The sequence below is a fragment of the Nilaparvata lugens genome, chromosome Y (assembly GCF_014356525.2).
Source record: "Nilaparvata lugens isolate BPH chromosome Y, ASM1435652v1, whole genome shotgun sequence".
NCBI classification, from domain to species: domain Eukaryota; kingdom Metazoa; phylum Arthropoda; class Insecta; order Hemiptera; family Delphacidae; genus Nilaparvata; species Nilaparvata lugens.
In genome coordinates, this window is record NC_052519.1 from 5,109,273 (window position 1) to 5,134,042 (window position 24,770).

At 36.7% G+C, this 24,770-nt stretch overlaps 1 protein-coding gene across 1 annotated transcript in view; it reads right to left on the reverse strand.

Annotated features, from left to right (window-relative positions):
* Positions 1 to 24,770, reverse strand: part of LOC111052137 — an 86,290-nt gene that overhangs the window by 53,958 nt on the left and 7,562 nt on the right. The window contains exons 4-7 of the mRNA XM_039443429.1: positions 24,038 to 24,277; positions 16,912 to 17,093; positions 7,197 to 7,449; positions 2,741 to 3,016 (exon numbers count right to left, since the gene is read on the reverse strand). Coding sequence (XP_039299363.1) covers positions 2,741 to 3,016; positions 7,197 to 7,449; positions 16,912 to 17,093; positions 24,038 to 24,277 — 951 coding nt within the window. The remainder of the gene's footprint in view (positions 1 to 2,740; positions 3,017 to 7,196; positions 7,450 to 16,911; positions 17,094 to 24,037; positions 24,278 to 24,770) is intronic.

The window sequence follows — 24,770 nt, forward strand, 5'->3', positions numbered from 1 at the left end:
TGGCACGCGATCATAGTTTTGTTTTGACTAGCGTTCTGTGGTAGAGGTTTAAATCAAAATACCTGAAATGACATTTTAAAAATTGATAACTAACAGTCCTAGACTTCATCCATGCTTCAGTGAGCCTACACGTATAGGTTGGACCTACTCGTACCGGTATAAATAATATTGAAAAGTTATTTCCGAATTAATCCATTGAAATTACTTATTTTTAAATAGGATTTCTATTATTTTTAAGAGAAATTGGAATAGAATACCTACTAAATAACTTAATTTCTGTTGTTTTAAAATTCAGATTGTGGTATCACAGCTTTTTAAATTAGCCGCCATTACAGGTGTGTATAGAAATAAAAATCTGATCTCAGTTATAAAAGCAAACTTTTTAATCAAATTATGAAAAAATATATTTTCTTGATTAATTTGACATTAAATTGATCATTCTATCAAGGAATTGATAATTATTATTAGATTAAATTTAATGGGATGAATTGAGTAACAGCTGTGTACAGTCAGTGGCAAAATGGAGAGACTTGGCAACGTTTTTCTCCTATCTTTCTTGACTGCCATTATAACGTGGACCTCACTATAACACGTATTTGTTGATGCTTTGTTGTTGTTTGCATGTATTCTTTTTGTTTATTTGCATTAAGAGTGTATGTGTTAGTGAATAATAGATTGAATTGAAATCTCATGGTATAGGTCGTTTATGTCCGAAGTTTCAAGCCGATTTTTGTTAACTCAAGCCGATAACTGTCTATTATTACTGTTTTGGCCGGGTGAGAGTGTAAGAACGGCACATTTTGAGACACTATTATCAGCTTGAGTTAACAGTGAAATTTGGATCATAAACGTCCTATACCATGGGCGTATCTTCTTAGGCTATATTTATTAAAATGACCTTAATGGTCATTTGAATAACCTAACCTAACCTAACCTAACAGTATCTTGATTGGAAACAATATTTCTAAATAGTTCGACCAAAATACAAACCCGTAAGATCTAAACCCGTGTCACAAAATACGAAGTAATATTACTCATGCGCGAGAGAGAGCGGAAGATCCGTCAATTATTCAGTTTAGCTGCAGTTTTATTTTATATCTTGTAATATTTATTCTTTGAAAGCATTCTGCTCGTCTACTTCCTGCCAATAGGAAACATCAACTCAACTGTGAACTGTGAGTATTAATTGCCCGATCACAAATTGGCATTATATTATGCACTTATAGAAGGGTACATTAACCATCAAGAAGGTAGCAACTTAACATGGAGAAACATGTAATCTATATGAATTAATAAAAATCGAGCCTCGAATTTTTACATTCAATAATTTTTTTATGAATGCACCGAATTTGATGATTTTTTAAGCTGTGTTCGTTATGTTCAGAACCAGGTTTATGGCCTATCAAATTCATAATCCGACTTCAGGACTCTCTCCTACGGTCATTCAAAGTTTACATGTATCCTTATGGAAGAAAATTGTGAGCTGGCAACACACATAAATGAAAATCATCTGTTATAATCATTGCGTCATCCAACAGCCGTCAATAGATAATAGACAAGAGTGTGTGCTAATCCATAACCACTCATGTATTTTATTCTAAACGCCCCAACTAGAAACAAAATGACTGTTCTGTGTGTAACCATCCAGCAGTGCGGCTTCAGGTTAAAGACATTGCTTTGTTTCGAATAATTGTGCTGTCTTCGGTGTTTAGAATTAATTGATTTTTAGTAAATTATTCATTTTGGAGTTGGATAAATTATCTATATAAATGAAATCCATAAAAATCCCTTGATCCAGTTACTCATTCAGTTACATTTATATTAGTTACAGTTATTTATTTATTATTATTATTTCATCCACTGACCACCTGTGATAGGGGTATAAGGATATGTCAATTTGTCATAATCAAACAGTAACATGTTTTCTATCTTCTCAAACCTCCATCTTGAGGTTTGCAAAAATCTTTGTATTCCTCCACTGAGTAGGCACATATGGATAGCAGCTCACTTTTCAATAAAAATCTGAAAGCTTTACCTGTCTTTTCATAGAATTTTATTACATAGGCTATTTCAGTTATTAGTCACATATATTCAGTTACTTATTCAGAATTATTATTAATCGATCTTTTTCAATACTTGATTTATCAAGGATGATTATAGGCCTGTTTTCAATTCTTCAAGATTTCGGTAGGTCAAGTTTTTATTTGGACCCTTGCGGAGCACGAGTTACCTGCAAGTTTTTAATAAAAGTCTGTATTTGAAGTTATTACTGATAAAAGTAATCAATTTTATACTATTGATTTTTATCAAAACCCTTGATTCTCCAATTATAATTTCGACATCAGGGTTTGTCGTCACTCACCAATTTATTTAAAAAGTTTGTGAAGCGATTAATTTTCTAGCTATCTTCCAAGGTCACGCATTAGATTTTTTATAAGAGTTTTGAATCCCCTGCATATTTTGAGTGAGTAAAAGGAGTGAACGGGGAAGCACATGAGTGATTTATGCAAAAAGATAGCATAGATCAAACTACACGTCGATTAATTATATGCGTGATCAATTAATTTGTCAGTTATGATTTTATCGTACACGCACATGGAAGAGTATGCTGAACTGATTATTTGGTCAATAAAAAATAATAGGATGGTCTGGATTTGAGGATTGTTAGTATGGGTTATAGATTTTGATGTGTGCATCCAGCTAAAGTTTGTCATGAGATGCATCAACTATTTGACGGTACAAAGTTCGCCGGCCAGCTGGTTTGTGATAGTTTGTTTGATACAGACCTGTAGAGCGTATAGAGCTGATGCACCTCACTCATACTGGATCCACTGAGATGTGGCTGAATGCGAAACAAATGGAAGCGGTGGCCTCGCTTGTCAACTGTCAACAGCAGCATGCCACTCGGGTCGAAGGCCAACGCCACTAGCGGCTCCATGTGGTGGGCGACAAAGTGCGCCACTATGTTCTCGCCAAGGGCGCCCGCTCCACCACCTCCGTTCTGCCACGAGTTGCCCTGTATAACATGAATAAGTATGACCTATAATGCGTGCAAGGCCAATGTCACTATAATGAGTATGACCTATAATGCGTGCAATGCCACTGTCACTATAATGAGTATGACCTATAATGTGTGCAAGGCCAATGTCACTATAATGAGTATTGTTTGTATATCATGTGATGTTACTTAATCACATGATAACTGTTTGATAAAATAATAAGTTGTTTACTGAGTTTAGTTTGTTATCTACGTAAATAAAGATGGTTGCTTCAAATGGCTAAGAATTTATTAAGATATTTAAACATGGCGCAGTCAAGGAATTGAACAGAAAAGGAGAATTCATAACGACAGGATTGAGTGAGTAATAAGATTGGGTAATTATCATATTATTATATTTTTTCTTAAAAGACGAACATGGATTTCAACAAGCCAGAACCGTTACTATGCAACGGGGAAAATGTTTCACAAAATTTCGAATTATTCAGGAAAAATATCGTAGATTATTTTATAGCGACTGAGACAAATAAAAAATCCAACCAAATTCAAGTTGCAAGATTTAAAAACTTGTTAGGCAATGAAGCTTTGATTTTATATGAATCGTTACAAGATGTGGATGAGCCAGAAACGGTAGAATCAATATTAAAAATATTAGAGACCTATTGTTTACCAAAAAGAATGAGATCATGAATGTATACAATTTTATAGCTTGCAAACAAGAGGAAGGTCAATCATTTAATTCATTCTATACAACTTTGAAGGGGCTAGTGACAAGATGCGAATTTGGGGAACGAGAGAATGAGTTATTGAAAACTATGATTGCATTGGGGTTAAGGTCGAAAGAAATGCAACAACGTGTGTTGCGAGACAACGCCTCGTTGGAGAAAATAATTGATTATTGTCGCAGTGTTGAAATAGGTGAAAAACATGAGAAGTCAATAAATGAAGAAAAGTCTCGAAAGGAAGTGCACCCAGTTTCCAAGTATGATAAAAGGAAAACAAACTCAGTAAACAACTTATTATTTTATCAAACAGTTATCATGTGATTAAGTAACATCACATGATATACAAACATCTTCCCCTTTTACTTTCTCAAACATTTCCTTTTTCAACCTTTCCTTTGATTTCATCGTCTTCTTAAAAACCTCTCATTTCTTCTCAATTATTCTCCTGCTCAGTTAATGTTTGGTCGAATGATAAGAACAAAGTTCCCTTATCATCAAGATAGTTTGAAACTTCATCAACTTCCTCGGGAAGAAATAGCAGTGCAAATGAAGAACCATAAATTTCAACAGAAAGGAACATACGATAAGCAGTCACGGAAACATGTATCTTATTTCAAAGAAAATCAGCCCATTTATATCCAAGATTGGAGAACAAAATTATGGGAGCCTGGAGTAGTTATTAATGAAGCTGATGCCCCACGGTCCTATGTGGTGAAGTCCAATAGTGGAAGAATATTAAGATGACATGGGAAGCATCTCTATTTCAAAACTCACATGTAATTAGGTAGAAGGTCTAAGCTCAGATGAAAGCGTAATAGAGGTGTATGTCATTGAGTCAACTGAATTCAATACCACAATAATTTGATCAACTCACGAATATATGTTTGTATGATATTATTTTCTTAATTTTAGTAGACGATAAAAATTATACAATTTTTAAAATATTTTATTCTATTCAAAATACCAGCCAACAAATATTTTTAATCTGCAATTCAAATCTGAAACGCGTTATCTGGAGTCAGCCATTTTTGGTAGCGCTCAGCTGATATAATTGTTAGCCGATAGATAGCGCAATCGGCAGTGCAATCAGCCGACCTGTTTTTAGGTTTATATTTTAGGTTATGTGTTAGGAAACATTGTCACCAATACGTAAGTTATTAAATGATTTTATTTGCAGTTTCTATAAAAAAATGTAGATGAAGGAAAATGTTGTGTACATCACGAGCGAAAAATACTTTTTCCCTCAGGAAAATTGTTGCCTCGGCTTTGCCTCGGGCTTCAAACTTTTCCCACAGGGAGAAAAAGTCGACTTTTCACTCTAGATATACAAATAACTATTTTATAAGAGTTTTGAATCCCCTGCATATTTTGAGTGAGTAAAAGGAGTGAACGGGGAAGCACATGAGTGATTTATGCAAAAAGATAGCATAGCTTAAACTACACGTCGATTAATTATATGCGTGATCAATTAAATTTGTCAGTTATGATTTTACGTACACGCACATGGAAAAGTATGCTGAACTGATTATTTGGTCAATAAAAAATAATAGGATGGTCTGGATTTGAGGATTGTTAGTATGGGTTATAGATTTTGATGTGGCATCCAGCTTAAGTTTGTCATGAGATGCATCAACTATTGACGGTACGAAGTTCGCCGGGCCAGCTGGGTTGTGATAGTTTGTTTGATACAGACCTGTAAAGCGTATAGAGGGCTGCACCTCACTCATACTGGATCCACTGAGATGTGGCTGAATGCGAAACAAATGGAAGCGGTGGCCTCGCTTGTCAACTGTCAACAGCAGCATGCCACTCGGGTCGAAGGCCAACGCACTAGCGGCTCCATGTGGTGGGCGACAAAGTGCGCCACTATGTTCTCGCAAGGGGCGCCCGCTCCACACCTCCGTTCTGCCACGAGTTGCCCTGTATAACATGAATAAGTATGACCTATAATGCGTGCAAGGCCAATGTCACTATAATGAGTTCCACGTTGCCGATCCACAGTGAAGAAAGATCGCAGAACAATGTTGCCGATACTCTGTCTTGTCAATGCCTTCTATAGACGGTAGCTGATACAGATTTATTGATGTTATATTAACTCTTCATTCTCGTTTAAATTAATCAATTATATTTTATTAAGCAAGAAATTATATTTTTCAATAATTACATAATTAAGATGTAAAGAAATATTTTGTTAATTAAATATTAATTCTACATTGTTAAAAGACGATCTGGCAGCAGAGAAAAGCGAGAAAGAGATAGCGCTATCCGCTTTGTTGAATGATAGACAAGGATAGCAATGCCATTGCTAATTAAACACTGTCATTATAACGTGGACCTGACTATAGCGGCTCCATGGTGGGCGACAAAATGACTACTATGTTTCAAAAATAGAATAGAAATTTTTATTAGCTGATAAATACTTGAAATAGTATTGTGGGTCTGTCACATAATATATATGGATTACAATATGGAATACGGTAAATTCTAAAGTATAAATTTCAATATAACGAATACATATTGCGAAGACTTATAAACATTAATCAATCTAACACAACAATAATTCAATATAACAAACAAATCAGTCATATTGATAGAAACTATTTACAATATCACAAGGGAGATCAAAAAGCTCTCCAACACTGTACTTCAATGGGTTCTCTAAAAGCATCATTTCACAGTTTGTTTTGAAGTCACATACTAAGATTCCGGGAACACAGCGGTAATTTATTGACCGAGCGAAGTGAGGTCTAAGATTCAAGTCGACGGTTTGTCATTTCTCTTAATGTTTATATGTTCATATGTTATATGTATATATGTTTATATGTATATATGTTTATATGTTGCGCATTTATGGCGAAACGCGGTAATAGATTTTCATGAAATTTGACAGGTAAGTTCCTTTTTTAATTGCGCGTCGACGTATACAAGGTTTTTGGAAATTTTGCATTCCAAGGATAATATAAAAGGAAAAACGAGCCACCTTCATTCGCAAATATTAGAGTAGAAATCAGACTATAGAATTATTCATCATAAATCAGCTGACAAGTAATTACACAGATTTGTGGAGAAGCCAGTCTATTGCTGTATTTCCATATAAGGTCTATAGTTTCAATTAGTTACTTTTGGATGAGAATACTGCCTGACGTGTACTGTTCACAGAACTACTAGTAAATAAAATAAATCTGAGTACCTTTTTAAATTATTTTGTCACGACATGCTTCGGCTACTAATGCCATTTTCAAGAGAAAAAACGAAATGGTAGACTATTACAAAGGTTTACATGGTTGACAAAATAATTTGAAAAGGTACTCAGATTATTATTTTATTTATATAAAAGTAGCCCTAAAGATAAAATACAATATATATGGCTTGCTTTTTGCTTTTATTGTAGCCTGATGTTCAGGCTACTTTCTTTTATAATAGATAATAAATGGTCAATATAAATGTATCTTGAATGTTCCAGCGTTACTCACCTGAATATCGATGACAGTGACCACACCAGGCGTTGCGTTGGCGTCTGTGCCGTTGACGAGTGTCGGCGAGGAAGCTGAGGCCGAGGCTGAGGTTGTCTGAGTCAAGTGTGCACTGAGGCCTCGCAGTCCCTTGCCGAGTGACATGGCCGCGTGCAGCACGCTTGCCGTGTACGAGCCATGGGCGCCTCCCTCGTCGCTTCCGCCCACCGAACGCCACCACGACACAAGGCGTTTGTCGGCGAACGCCAGCCATCTACGAATGCAATCACAAATCAAATAAAATACTTGGGCTATACTTATTCTAAGACTTACTGTTGTATTCAGTAACACTTGGAAAAACTTACAAAACAGATCTATCATGCACTTTTTGCGCTGAGAACTGTGAGGACTGCATCCACTATAAAGACAGTTCAGAAGGTGTATCATGGATATTTTTTAGCCCTAATACGCTACAGCATCTTCTTTTGGGGAATAGTAAAAATAACTTATATACAATATTTAAGATGCAAAAGAAAGCTGTTCGTGTTTTGGAGGGCTTGCGGCCATCCAATTCATGTAGGCCCATTTTTAGAAAATACAGGTTTCTCACGGTCCCAGCATTGCACTTCCTTGAGACTGTAAATTTTGTCTTCAGAAATTCAGAGAGATTTGAAGGAAATGTAGTTTGCCATGGCTATAGCACAAGAGCAAAGAGTTCAGCTGTATATCAGTACCCCGCTCACAGACTGACACTTTTGGAAAAAGGACCATATTATTCGGGACTCAAGCTCTTCAATTGTCTACCCGAAAGAATACGGTTATGTGGTAGTCATAGGCTCTACTTGCCTTCAATTACTAATGTACTTGTGGAAGCGTGTCCCTATACAATGGAGGAATGTTGTGGTGCCTTCATACTTTGAGTTGATACAGATGCATACACTTTACATAGAAAAATGTTCATGACATGTTACATGCCACTTGAGCTCTGCTCAGATTTGTGGCTTCACGTAACAAATGACAACAATAATAATGATAATAATAATAATTTAAACTCTGATAATTATTCTTATCTGATATTTATTAATTTTTATTGCTTGTTATCTTTATGTTCACTGCCGGTTGCACATATTATTATAACTGGGATAGCAGTTGGTGATGGTTAGCCGGTCCTCCAGTGTTTATTTTAGTTTATTTTATAGTAAATTTTGGCTAACTAACTGAATTTATTAGCTGATTCATACGGTAACTTACCGTACATTTATTTATTTATTTATTCTTACAAAAATCTAGGAGTGCAACAGGCATAACAGCCCAAACGCACTCATGAATACAGGAAATAAATTATTAAAAATTATTACAGAAAAAAAGATATATATAAATACTAGGAAAGTAATAAAAGAGAATGTTTAAAATGGTACATGTGAAAAACAGAAAGAAAAATAGTATAATAGCTACTCTGAGAAAGAAAAGAACAATGTTGAAGGTAAATAATAAAATTTGAATTTTGATTATTCAATAAGATCAATCATAACCACATAAAATAACAACATATAACCTACGTATTACATATGGTTCTAAGAGAAGTGATAAAAGAACTAGAGAAAAAGGGATCAAAAGGGAAGTGGAAAAAATATTAAAAGTTAGTTAGTGGAAAAAGGGTGACCATGGAGAGAACAAAGAAAAGGCTATTGTGAACCAGAGTAAAATAAGAACAACAGGTCTATATTACTCTTCAATTGAAGAATGGAGACATTTTTCTCTTGAAGCTCCATTTAGACAAGGAGAAGAGATCCACCTGACCATCACAGCAGAGAATATACGAGGAATACGATTCATTGGTGAGTAATAATGACCAACCGTGTTACATCTACAGATTGAGAACTCTTGCCGATTACGATTATTGAAGACAGGAACCTTAAAATTCAGCCTTTCCAACAGATTAGGACTGCTCACGGAACCGTTCACAAGACCATAGAGGAATAAACAAGAAAGTACCTTCCGTCTGGATGCCAAAGTCTCAAAGCCAAACATGCTGCGCAACACACCAGTTGGAAACCCCAAAGGACAAGGACGATTCTGTTTTCTACAAAATAACAATCTCAAAAATTTATTCTGAACAATTTCAATCTCATGTATCAGACCCACCTGATGGGGATCCCAAACCACCGCGCAATATTCAAGCAAGCTCCGAACAAGGCTAGGAAAGAGAGCCATCAAGCCTTCAACATCTCTAAACCCAGCCGTAGATCTCATGATGAAACCCAGCATCCCATTAGCCCTACCAACCAAAGAATGGACATGGGGAGCAAAACTCAGAGAAGAATCAAACAATACACCCAGATCCTTGAAACTATCGACTCTAGAGAGTTGAAAGCCGTTAATTCTATAATTGAAATAGGATAATTCAGCTTACGAGTGAAGACCATAAATTTACATTTGCCAACATTGAGATCGAGGCCGTTATCCGTGCACCACCCCGAGACAAAATCCAGGTCACTTTGCAGCAGAACAGAGTCATTATGGCAATCAATCCTCCTGTAGATCTTCAAGTCATCAGCAAACATCAAACAATTGGATTGCAACAGGCAGCCAGGTAGGTCATTAATAAACATTAAGAACAACAAAGGACCCAAATTACTACCCTGAGGCACACCAGAGGAACTGACATAAGTGCTAGATTTCAAATTCAAGACAGAAACATAATTAAGACGATCACTCAGGTAGTCAGAAAAGAAACTAACAAGCTGAGGCACCAAACCAAAACTAGATAATTTGCAAACAAGCCGCTTATGACTGATTCTATCAAAAGCCTTGGAAAAGTCAGTGTATACTACATCCACTCTACCCCCAACATCAAGCGCCTCTGAAACATCAGCTGTGAACTCAAGCAAGTTAGTTGTGGTTGAGCGACCCCTCAGGAAACCATGCTGACTATTAGATAAAAAGGGACTAATATGACAAATCACACAATCATAAAGCACTCTCTCAAATACCTTAGCAAAAGGTGACAATTGAGTTATTGGGCGGAAGTTGGATATGTCATTCCTTCTTCCAGACTTAAATATGGGAATAACCTTACCAATTTTCCATCTGGTGGGGAACACTGAAGACCTCAAGGACAGATCAAAGATGAACTTCATGGGAGGACCCAGTATTTCAGCACAACCCTTTACAATAAATGGAGGAACATTGTCAGGGCCACAGCCAGAACTAGGGCTCAGATTACCTATTGCTGCCAATATTGTACTCAGGTCAATAGAACCAATTGAAAGGGAAGGGATATTAATTCCAGGATTGATGTTGCCATCGTCGACATCAGCCAAGTGTGTGTCATCAGAAAAAACTGAAGAAAAATATTGAGCAAAGCCATCCAGCAAATCATGCAAACCAAAAACCTGGTCATCCAAGTGCATACCTTCATGAGTAGAGCCATTAGCTCTCCTTGAGTTTACAAAGCCCCAAAAGCTCTTGACATCACTTTTGAAACCCAACTCCACCCTGGATATATAGTTACTATATTGCTGAGCAATCAACTGCTTGACCTGAGTTCTCAAGCTTTTAAATTGTTCCAAGTGGTATAAAGAGAAACTCTTCTTTTTAGCACACCTATCCTTCCTTTTCATTAATCCTATTATTTCAGCATTAAAGCATGGTGGATATTTAGTGCCTCCCGGCCTAACCCTCCTCTTTGGCACACAATTATCAAAGCACTCATAGATGAAGTTGTAAAATATATCAACAGCTTCATCCACACCAGAAGAATTATAAATAAGTTCCCAATGACAATCTCTCAACTGAGTATAAAGCATGAGATAGTCCGCCCTCCTGAAGTCATACAGTTCAATACAATTCGAACGGGAATTAGGAAATATGGACATCATCTGAACTGTAATGACAAGCGATGGATGGTGAGCATCCTCTGGAACCAGGAAATAATCACAACGCTCGACATTAATGTCAATGCTGGAAATTCCAAGTCCAAGATACGATTATTACAATTAAGAACTGTATTACAGAGAGCCAGCTCATAAAAGTTAACGAAAGAGGCCAATCTTCTGGCAGAAGGAGAGCCCAGCTCCAAACAATCCCTATTATTGGTAAATTCAGGTAAGTTAAAATCCCCCAAAAAGTTCAACTTATCACCAATAGCTGCATAACAAGATTCCAGGTGACTCAAATAGGTATCGAAGTACTGAAAGCTAGAAGAGCAAGGAATGTAAATAGCGATTACTGTATGGCTAACACCCTCAAAGTTGATATTGACACCAAGACTCTCGTACGGATCAAGAGTTAAACAGGGACATAGATTAGAGCGAACCCTACGATTAACAGCAATCAGGACCCCACCGCCCATACCTTGTGGCCTATCTCTCCGATAAATAATATAAGAGTCGGTGAACAACTCACTGTCCATGATTCCATTACACAACCACGTCTCAGTGATAACAATAACATCATAATCAGAAGGCAGGAGTGAAGTCAGAAATGAGTGTGTCTTTGTCCTCAAACCTCCAACATTTTGATAGTGTATTGATAAATATTTATGCTGCTCATTCACTCTCTCCATGACAGTAACAATTTTTAATAAATAGAAGAAAAACAAATAGAATGATTGGATGGTAATAGTACTATTAAATTGAAAGTACAAATTAAAATAGAATAAAAACAGTTAAGATATGGAATAAGATAAACGGATAAACCCATTCCGCACTCATCACCGATAATTAAGTAAACAAAACTAAACTAAATCTAGACAAAACAACCAGAAATGAATTCCAAAATAAACCCAAAATTAAATAACTTGATAGATAGAAACTCTGTGATAACTAAGTACCCCGAACCATGTACACTCTCTCATTCTCCTTTCCTCACACACACACACACACACACACACACAACACACACACACACAACACACACACACACACTCACTCACTCACTCACTCACTCACTCACTCACTCACTCACTCACTCACACACACACACACACACACACACACACACACACACACACACACACACACACACACACACACACACACACACACACACACACACACACACACACACACGCACGCACGCACACACACACACACACAACACACACACACACACACACACACACACACACACACACACACACACACACACACACACACACACACACACACACACACACACACACACACACACACACACACACACACCACACACACACACACACACACACACACACAACACACACACACACACACACACACACACACACACACACACACACGCACACACACACACAAACTCACAACCAGACATAGCTAGCGCTCAATAGAAAAATATTTAAATCATGCAGAATTCAACAAAATAAAAAAGACAAAAATTTCAGTATTTAATTATTCATTGTTAATGCAGAAGATGAAGGAAGAGGCAGTAGTAATAAACAAAATTGTAAAGCGAGAAACGAGAGAAAACTTATAGGAGTGAAAACAAGCCAGTCAAGATAACATGATAGTGATTGTACGCAATTACGAGTTCAGCCATTCAACAAGTGCATAATAGTGGTGTTAATCCCACTAAATATGTGCATAAAATAGGCTAAATTATATAAGATATATAAAAACTGATAAATAATGAGAACTTTCATTCAAAATAATTCATTAATGCATGAAATCAAACTGATTGATAAACCATTCACCTGCAGCAAAATATTAACTCTCATAAGCAAATAAATAATATAAAAAAGGGAGCCTATAAAAATGAAACAAGATAAATACTATTATGAGATATCTAAAACAAATAAATAATAATAAGAACATTCATTCCATGCATGACATCAAACAGATTGTTAGAACCATTCACCTGCAGTTGCATATTCACTTTCATAACCAAAGAAACAATATTAATTATTAATAGAGACAGCCCATTAAATATGCATGCACACAATATAAAAACAAGAAATAAATAAAAAACTGATAAACAATAACAAGAATACTCAATCAAAATAGTTCACTCAAAGCACGAGATCAAACTGATTGTTCATTTTAAAGTTTATTCAATTAGAATAACCAATTATTGCGAAGTGTCAGCAAATCGAGAAAAGGGCAGCAAATCGTCGTCCGATTGAATCACAGATACAGGTCCACCGTCCACAACTCTTGCCTTGATTCTTCCAGCTCGATCCACCCACAGGTATTTGATTTTAGCGGCTTTCACCAGCTGTCTGGCCTTCCCGAACAGGACTCTACGCTTTGCCGTTAACGATGCGTTGATGAATATGTGATTGGCTCCAGTCAGACCAATATCACGTGTAGTTAGAACTCCCTTATCCTTCTTCAACTGAATGAAGTCCTCCGCATCCTCCCTCCTCGTGAACTTTACTATTATCCCAGGTGTAGCTTGATTGTTGCGCTTTTTCAGTCGATGACAACAGCTGACTGCCTCGTAGCCCTTTTTAAATTTAATTGCTTTCCCTACATCCTGGAATAGCTTTTGCAAATTTTCATTTATCGCCTCGGGAACACCGTTATTTCGATACATTCTCTACGCGAATATTGTTCCAAATCATCAAATTCACTACTGAGTTTAATCACTTTATGCTTCAATTCTACATTTTCGGAACGGAGACACTTGATAGTTTCATTCTGACTAGCGATAGTCTTCTGCAATTCTTTCAGGAGCTCATTATTACTAGCAAGATTAGCACTAATCGGAAGCAAGGAGTTTGAGATTTTTTCGTCCATTTGAACAATAAACTCTTTCAAACAGTCCGAGATCAACACTTTGACTCCATCCAAAGTCAGCGTTTCAGTCACGAAAGCATCAGTGTAATCAAATGAATCGACATTACTCACCGAAATATCTTAAGTCTCTTCATTTTAAGGCATTTACTACACGACCACGGCTTACCAGCGATATGTTGCAGTTCAACAGCGGTGAGATTTACACACTTAGCATGGTACATGTCCTTACATTGACCACATTTGATTTTATCCTTCTCGGTCCTCGCAAGGACTACGGAGCAAATCCCGCATGCACTCATACCGTCTACCAGTGGAAGAAGTAGTTACAACGAAGAAATAGTCACTTTAACAAATTATATTTGAGTACGGAATTAGGTTAGATTTACTAGAACAACATTGAACGAGTGAAAGACGACAGGCACAAATTGAGAGATAACGAGATAACGAGAGCAAAACAAAATTCGTCCGTTCTTCACAAAGTCCATAGACTGACTGTGTTGCCGCGTCGACTAACTGTTGCCGCGTCGAACAAGGCTATGCGCTCCCCAAACTTCACCACATTCGAACACCGGTTGGCCAGCACGATTTGGCAACGCTGCATAGTGGGAAAATGATTAAATTACCTATAAGGCTCAACTCACACTAGCTCGACTCAAATCGTACGACTCCAGTCTCTCGACCTTACAACTTTCTAGCTCATTGTCACTACTTCAGTTCCATGCTACTCCATTTCTAACCCCACTTTATTATAATTATAATGGATATATCAATCCTAATATATAATAATTTTTATTATTGTCTTATCTAAAATGATAACATAAGCCCCACTTTCATTAAGTATCACGCAATTCAAGTCGCTTCTCGACCAACATGTCGAGTCGCCGCTCGACCCCGTCTCACAGTCGTCAAGTTACAGAGACTATAGTGAGGTCCACGTTATAATGGCAGTAGAGAAAAATAGGAGAACAACGTTGCTGATAAGGTATCGTCTTGTCAATGCCTTCTATAGACGATAGCTGATACAGGTATATTGATGCAATATTAACACGTTTAAAATAATAAATAATATTTTATTAAGCAAGAAATTATATTTTTCAATAATTTCATAATGAAGATGAAATATTTCGCTAATTGTGGAAATTAATACTACATTGTGGAAAGATGATCTGGGAACAGAGCAAAGCGAGATAGAGATAGCGCTATCCGCTTTGTTGAATGATGGACAAGGATAGCAATACCATTGCTAATCAAACACTGCCATTATAACGTGGACCTCACTATAGAAACGACTGGTCTGAGTGTCACCATTTGAAAACACATGCTGCGTCGCAGAGGGATTGGAGTTGCAGTCTCTTATCAACGTGAGTCGCATAAGTGTGAGTTGTGCCTTAGAACCTGGGTCCACTATCGAGCGCCAGTTGGCCAGCACGATTTGGCAACAGTGCGGAGAGGGGTAATGGGCCATATGGATAAAACCAAAGCATATGCTCATGAGCATGGAGCAAAAGGTTTTGCTCATGAGCATTAGGTTGAAACATAAGCATTTGCTCATTTTATATGAATAAGCTTTACCTTATACTCTTACCTTATGCTCCTGAACACTGGAGCAAATGCTCACGTATTTTAACGATTTCTCATCAGCTGATTCGCCTTTGTGGCCTTACTTTGTTTTTATAGCTCACGTAAGCGCTAAATATGCAAGTAGGAGACACCGCTTGTGTTTGCGTCGTCTGCTCTGTTTTCTATTTATGAATTGAGTTTAGAATTTTGAAAAAATAGCGTAAAAAATGTCATCTCTATAATAATCTTCAGCATAATCTTATAATATCAATAGCCTTCTTATAATCGTCTACACTCTCATCTTCTTAAATGCCTATTTCCTATTTTGTGATGGCTATCTTTATATCAGATAGCTTTCTTTTGTAGGAATAATGGCGATATATATCATAGTTGAATCTAAAAATAGTTTTATAGTTCTCAACCATTGGTTGTGATCGTATCTGGTATAGTTTCCTCTTCCTCATACGAATTAGTTGAGCCATTTTACAATGAGCAAAAGGTGAAAAGCTGCTCTAGACTAGACTCACCAGTTTTGAAGCATTTGCTTCAAAAGTTGAGCAAATGCTCTAGTTTATTCATACAATTTTGAGTATAAGCTTCTACTTTTGAGCAAATGCTCAAACTATTTTTTTGATGAGCATGAGCAAAAGGTTTTGCTCACGTTTATTCATAGAAAATGAAGCAAATGAATGAATAATGAATAATTTATTTGCCAAAAACACAAAATACAAAAAAACTTTACAAAAATAAATAAGTATATGCTACTGCATTTAACTGAAATACATAAATGTAAATTTATTTAATTTTCAATTATATATTTTTAATGGCATTGCTAGCATAGACAATTAGTCTGTTCACTAGAAATGAGTTGAGATTAAAAAATAATAAATAATAATAATACAGTAATATATTCAGAAAAATAAATAATGATATTCTCACATTATGCAACATTCAATATGGAGCTTTCATATTTATTTTCAAAACCCTGGACTACAGATGAGAAACTAAAAAATTTACGGATTTCATCTTTATTATATTAGTTTTCTATGAAAAATTTTATTTGAATTGCTAAAATTTTTTGTGTACATTACTTAATCACAAAATTAAAACAATATTTTGGAAAATGTTAGATTCAACCCAGTCATCAATTAGAGTAATAAAGTTTTTATTTATTTCATGTGTTAACAAATTTCTAGGAATTCTATTTATGAGAATATTGCAGTTGTGATCAAATTGCCTTCTGCTTACTGAGAGTCTGGAAAATCGTATTATAAATTGATTTGTAATTAGTGGTCGAGTATTGTAGCTGAGTGCGGGTTGTGGTGCTGCATATTTGCAAAATGCTCCATATTTTAGAAGTACTGTATAAGCAAATGCTCAACTTTATTGATATGGCCCAATGATTGAGTTAGGTGTAAGTAAGCAGTTGTTCTGCATACCTGGGTCCTAGTGCGACCGGATTGGGACACACGCCGGGACTTGGATAGCAGGTGGTGATGGTGAGCCTGTCCTCCAATGTTGCCGCATCGAACACGGCGATTCGCTCCACAAACGTCACCACAATCGAGCGCCGATTGGCCAGCACATCGCAGATCGGATTCTTGAACTTTATGCTCTTCACCTGTCAACAACAAAAATTATCTTCAATTTTAATCAATTTCTCATTGCATGTACAACAATAAAATCGATTGACAATCGTCACATTTTAAAACAAAAAGTCCTTTGAGTCATAAAAACACCTATCAGCCTGCCAGTCCTTCAATAGATAAGGAAAGTATTGCTTTCCGAAAAAAATCAAGGTAGCCTAATTTCTAAATTTCGATACGTTTCAAGGTCCCCTGAGTCCAATAAAGTGGTTTTTGGGTATTGGTCTGGATGTGTGTATGAGTGTATGTGCGTCTGTGAACACAATATATCATCTCCCAATTAACGGAATGACTTTAAATTTGGAACTTAAGGTCCTTACTTACAATGTAAGGATCCGACACAAACAATTTCGATCAAATGCAATTCAAGATGGCGACTGAAATGACGAAAATGTTGAAAAAAAACAGGGGTTTTCGTGATGTGGGTAAACAAAACCTCTAAATCGAGTATTATGGGGATGACTCACCTGGTTCTCATCATACATTCGTCTATTTTTAAAAACGAAGATTGCTAAATCTAATATATAAATAGCAGGAGCCGTCAGCAATCTCTTTTCTTTAAAATAAGGCCTGCAAGAGCGCATTGTATTAATCTTATAAATTATCCTAATGGCTTTCTTCTGCAGTATGAATATTCCATTATTCTCTATACTTTTTCCCAAAGAATAACTCCATATCTCATAACTGACAGAAAATAAGCATGATATACAAAAAGAACAGTTTTTTCACTCCCTACTCTAGTCATTACTCTTAATGCGAACAAGGCTCTATTCAATTTACCAGTGACATGATAAATATGAAGCTTCCACTTCGAATCACTCTCCATCATCAGACCCAAGAATGTCGTGGAATCAGAAGTTTCAACTCTACTTTGCGTATTCAAGTTTATTCCAAAACTTTTATAGTCTCTACTGAAGGGAATTACTTTAGTTTTTTTGCAGTTCAAACTAAGACTATTCTGAACAAACCACGAATCTAATTCAGCAAGACACCTCTCAGCCTCTCTTATCAAACATTCACTGTTCCTACTGGTGATTAAAGCTGTAGTGTCGTCCGCAAAAAGAGAGAGTTTGAAATTGACGTGACTCTCGATGTCATTAACATAGACCAGGTATAAGAGGGGACCCAATATTGAACCCTGCGGTACTCCCTGAGACATAGGTAACCAAGAAGAGCTGCATGTTTCATTACCAACAGATATTGACACTCTATGGAACCTCCCCGATAAATATGACTGGAACCATGAGTATTCTTTCCCATTTACACCATAATATTTCAATTTGTGCAATAGAAGATCATGTTGAACATTATCAAAAGCTCCCGACAAGTCACAGAAAATACCCAGAGCCTGTTCAGAGTCATCCCTAGCCTTAAGTGTCCCCTGGTTAATTCCGAAAACAGCATCTTCAATGGATCTGCCCTTTCTAAATCCAAACTGTGACTTGCAAAAAAGAGAGGATTTTTCAAAAAAATTATTGAGCTGAGTATGAGAAGCCCGTTCAAAAACTTTCGAGAAAGATGAGAGCAGAGCTACTGGTCTAAAATTAGCAACATCATTCTTATCCCCCTTCTTGTACAAAGGTTTCAAAACAGCGTATTTCAACAAGTCAGGAAAATGTCCAGTATCAAAAGAGAGATTAATCAAGTATGTAAGAGGCTTAAGTATGGGATTACATGACTTTTTAATGATAAATATAGGAATGCCATCCCACCCCGCTGAACTCTTATTTTTTAAGCCTGTCATTATCCTGAGAACTTGCCCTTCCGACAATGGTTGAAATCTGAACTGTCTAATACCCCTATTATTCTCTATTCTATGTTGTCTGAATGCTTGTAGGTACTCTTTAATGTCCTCTAAGTTGCACCTATGTGCTTTGGATTTCCTGTTGAAGTGCTCATTGAAACATTCTGCAACCTGTACAGGCTCGTCAACCAAAACTCCATCCGCAAACAATTTTGGGCATTCGTTTTTGAAAGATGAATTTCCCATAGTATTCCTTATTACCTGCCAAGTAGCCTTTGTAACATTATCCGAATGCTTTATCACACTATCAAGATATTTTTTCTTGGCCAAAGTAATTGTTTTTCAATTGTTTGTCATTCAAACATTTAAACGTTCAAACATTTAAACATTCAAACATTTAGGCCGGTTACAGAGCTCGACCGACCGTCAGTGCGTATGTACCATCCTGACAGTATGCATCGATGAATCAGTTTTACACATTCAGAGCTCGACCGACCGTCAGTGCGTATTCACCATCCTGACCATACATAAGTTTTTCTGACTCACAAAATGGACACCTTTACAGATTTTTATTGCAGCTTATTATCTTCGAAAACGAAAGATTAAAAGACGTACATATCAAGTTCACAAGATGGTCGCCCAAAGAGCATTTCAAAGGGAATTTAGTACCATTATATACATCATTGCTTGGGGTGAAGATACATTTTTCAACTACCTCAGAATGTCCATCAGAAATTTTGATGAGTTATTTCGAGCTTGTATCACAATTGGGAATACTTGCAGTTACTTTAAGCTACGGATCAAATAAATGTAGATAATATTAATAATATATGATATTTTTCAATAAAAATTTTGAAATGATTGAAGGAATGTATAGAAATACTCTGAATTCAAATATGACAATATTAATTGAATTCACTCATTATGCTATTCAATTCAATATCAGCGGATTGTCGGACAGAGGTGTCAGCACTTTGGTTATGTTGCGATCGGTCCACTAATCAGTACAGCTCTGAAAGCTTCTATTTGTTTCAATAGACCGATGGTCTTCGTACGCTGTATAAAACGCATGGTCCTGAACGTGCGCATGCGTGCCGTCAGTCCTACTCTGTACGGATACATGGAATATATATGGAAAAGACAAGCGCGACTGACGTACGCACTGACGGTCGGTCGAGCTCTGTAACCGGCCTTAAACATTAAGAGAAATGCCAAAACGTCGACTTGAATCTTAGACCTCACTTCGCTCGGTCAATAAAAAATATTGAAACCCTACCTTATAGAAATAGGCACGGCCAGAGATCTGTGTAATGCAGGCAATGAATTGCATCCACTTGTCAGCTGATTGATTATGAATAATTTTATAGTCTGATTGATCCTATCTTTAAAGTAGATGATTATATTTATATAATATAGTGTATCAGATTATGGAGGAATTCCTTTTCTTTTCATATTATCCTTGAAATGCAAAATTTCAAAACCTGTGTACACATCGACGCGCAGTTGAAAAAGGAATATTCCTGACAAATCTCATAGAATTCTATCAACGCATTTGGCCGTAATCGCGTTACATACAGACAGACAGAAGCAAATCGAGTTGAAACATAGACCTCACTACGTTCGGTCAATTTTTTTTTCTGTAGCTCTACAGCCAAATGTGGGCTTTGGCCTCCTCCACAACATTCCTCCAAACGTTTCTATCCATTATAAATCCTCTCCATCCTCTATAACCCATCCTTATCAAATCATCCTTTATCTCATCTTCCCATCGTATTCTTGGTCTGCCTTGTTTTCTTCTTGAGTGAAGCTTCTCTTTAAGCACTATTTTTGGCATTCTGGTTTCATCCATCCAATAAATATGTCCGAACCACCTTAGTCTCTGTGCCTTTATGAAGCGTACTATACTACGGCCTTTTATTAAGAGTTCAAGTTCAGCATTGGTTCTCCTTCTCCACTCTTCTCCTTCTTTAACAGGACCGTACACTTTTCTAAGCACCTTTCGTTCAAATACACTTAAATTATGTTGGTCTTCCTTAGTCAAAGTCAGAGCCATAGGTAACTACAGGTCTTATAAGGGTTTCATAAATCTTAAGCTTGCTGCTTCTACTGATGAGCCTGTTCTTTAGAAGCTTCATATTGCTGTAGTATGCTCTATTTCCCGACAATATTCTTTGTTTGATACTGGTGCTCATCATATTCTGATTATTCAATTCAACACCCAGATAGCTGAAGTTTTTCACTCCCTCAAACAACCTATTATCCATTCTCAGACTCAGTGGAACCCTTCGCGCTTGACTTCTTGATATTTTCATGTATTTTGTTTTATTTTCATTGACTAGGAGACCAATCTTTTGTGCTTCTCTTTCGAGTAATTTATACGTGTCCTGGAGGATATCTTTTCTTCTGGCAATTATGGCTACGTCATCGGCATAAGCACATACTTGATACATTTTATGAAAAATGCTGCCTCTCTTGTCAATGACGTCTATCACACGATGTAATGCAACATTGAATAGGAGTGCTGACAGTCCGTCACCTTGCTTTACGCCAGTATTCAACTCAAACTTTCTACTTTTTCTAGATCCAACTTTTATCATGGCCGTACCCTTGTTCATTGACATTTTGGCAAGTTTTATCAACTTCTTCGGTAAGCCATAATGCTCTAGTACTTTCCATAACTCACCCCTTATTATACTATCGAAGGCTTGTTTAAAATCGACGAATAAAATGTGTAGGTCGAGGTCATGCTCATGGAACTTTTCTGTGATCTGTCTTATTGTAAAGATTTGAAGTTCGGTCAATTACTGTCGATAAATGTCGATTATTAGGGCGAGGCCACACGAACATTTTTTCAGGTGTTTTCAGACGAGTCGGCAGAGCAGGAAGCTTTCGAAAGAGGCTGTTGCTTGAAAGGCCTTACTATTCTGTGGATGAATTTCTGCAGGAGTAATATGTTCAAGGAAAAGTTCATTGTCTTTGATTCAACCCCAGGCCCTTGCACATTGGTACTTATGACTGACTGCGTTTAAAAAAATATATATTTCATGTGACTAATGTATAGTTACAGTAATTTACCATTTTGGTTGTCATGTGTTGAGAAATCGTCTCCAGTTTGCTCTTTAAGGACACATCCTCTGTCTTATCATCAGATGTTTGGGATGCAATTGTAAATTGAATTTAATAATAATGATGGAGAAACAAGATAAAATCAGTGAAATTACGAATTTAATCTAAGCCAAGGTCTATAGAAACCAGGTCACCCGTGTTCCTTATGGAGCGGCCATTTTGTGTTGGTTTTTTTTGGCGGCACATTTCAAAATTTAATCTAATTCAACTTACTCGTAACAAAATCATACATTATGCATTTTAAAAACAATATTATGGTTCAGATAATATGTAAAATTTCAATAATAAATGGTTCAATAATTTATTTATTATTAAAAATTCTTCTTATCCTTTTAACATATAGATGTTATGATTCATAAGGCATTGGAACAAGAGGCTAACCTCAAAAACAGTTGAAATTTCCCAATCAATTGAATCTAAAAATCAACAATTCAGTTACTAGTTGGAATCTGAATACTATTATTCTGTCAGAAGAATTAATTTTACAATTCCAAGCCGAACAATATCCGATTTTTTAAAAGAAAATTACTAATATTTTTATTCAATTCAATTGAATTCACAATACAAGACACAAGATACATTTACATAGACAACATATCTAAAAACAAATTTGTGAATATTTTTTCCCATATAGACGGATCTGTGTGTGGGAAAACGTGTGTTATGTGTTAAGCTACAACGATAACAGCTGATAAACAAGCTTGAAAATCTGGTGTGGCGCACTCACACAACTTTCCTTGCCGTTATGAAAATTGATCAACTGACGCTAGTGTTCCCGCGCATATCAAATCTACTATTCTAAGATCTGAGACAGCTGGTGACAGGACAATAGCGCTGCAGACACACGAAGTCTGCTATCTCTTCATAGTGAATGATTTAATAGAATCAACAGTTTTGCCAACAGTTTGCAATTGAATAATCACATTTTCTCGAATTTGAAGCTTATTTTCAATTTTAGGTGAAAATGTTACTGAACATTAATTGTAGAGATTTTCATGCTCAATCTACTCCACTTGATTTTTTTTGTTTCAATTGTATCTGAAGCCTGATAATTGGGAATCTAAAATCAAACTTTGCATAGATGGGGCGGTGCTCCTGAAATTTTTACAGATATGGGACTTGTGGCAGTTGATAGAGCTTATCAATGCCTATTTTAGGAGTGAATTTGATCAAAATCGTTGGAGCCGTTTTCGAGAAAACCGCGAAAAACCCTGTTTTTGACAACATTTTCGCCATTTTAGCCGCCATCTTGAATTGCATTTGATCGAAATTGTTCGTGTCGGATCCTTATAGTGTAACGACCTTAAGTTCCAAATTTCAAGTCATTCCGTTGATTGGGAGATGAGATATCGTGTACACAGACACGCACACACACACACACACACACACACACACACACACACACACACACACACACACACACACACACACACACACACACACACACACACACACACACACACACACACACATACAGACCAATACCCAAAAAACACTTTTTTGGACTCAGGGAACGTATAGAAATTTAGAAAATGGGGTACCTTAATTTTTTTCGGAAAGCAATACTTTCCTTACCTATCTATGGTAATAGGGCAAGGATAGTAAAAATTTGTGAACTAGAACAACACAAAATGGCCGTTTTGCAATACATCAGGGGATCGTGTAATGACCTGTATTTATTGATCTTGATTTAAGCTTAGACCAGTTATAGAATAGACACGCCCCATTGTATACTCATACTGAAAGTCGATGAAGCCAACATCTACTGCCATATCGCCCCATCGTGACGTCATCATCGTAAAGAAAACTTATCTGTAGAGTTTGTTTACATTGTTTTCCATAGCAGATTGTGTCTATTTCAGCTGGAGCGCAGCGGGAGTTTACAATTTTTATGAATAATAATTTACTTCCATCTGAATTAGACACAATCTGAAAGATTTCTATCCGATGCTGACGTCACGATGGGGCGATATGGCAGTAGATGTTGGCTTCAGAGGCTAGACTTCCCAGCGTGTCTATTCTATAATTGGTCTAAGGATTTAAGCTCACCTGATCACCAGCTTGCAGCGAAATGAAGCTACATGTTGAAAAGTGGGGCGGAGGGCCCGAATTGTCCACTAGTGCAATGAGAGGCCGCTTATGCGCGAACGGATCCGAGAGAGGAGAGGAAGAGGAGGAGGTGGTGGAGGCGGAGGAGTGAGGAGAGGGGAGAAAGCGGAGTGTGCGCACAACGCGTTGATTCCATGAGAGAACTTCAACCGCTTCTCCACTCGACCCAATGCTCCACACCTATTTGAAAAATTCAATAATTTGATCAAACAATCAAAGAAAATCATAGGTTTAGAATAGAGTAAATGGTATTGCTATCCTTGTCTATCATTCAACAAAGCGGATAGCGCTATCTCTTTCTCGCTTTGCTCTGTTGCCAGATCATCTTTCCACAATGTAGAATTAATAATTAATTGAATAATTACTCCTACTGGCGAACAAGTGTTTCACTTATGCCAGTAGTTCTTCACCTCCAGCCGTATTTTACAGATAGATGATATAGATATTTAGAATAATTATTGTTTTTTTCTGATTGTCACATCTTTGTACTGTTTTTGTGTTTTGGTGAAATAAATTGAATTGAATTGAAAAAATTATTAAAATTATCTTGTCGATAAGCATCTACGCTGGTCACCTCAGATTAGCTACCTTTGTAGAAGTATTTCATATTTGAGAAATAAGCTTTATAATAAAGTTCCAAGAGGATGGTTGATAAAGAAGCCTAAAATAAAAG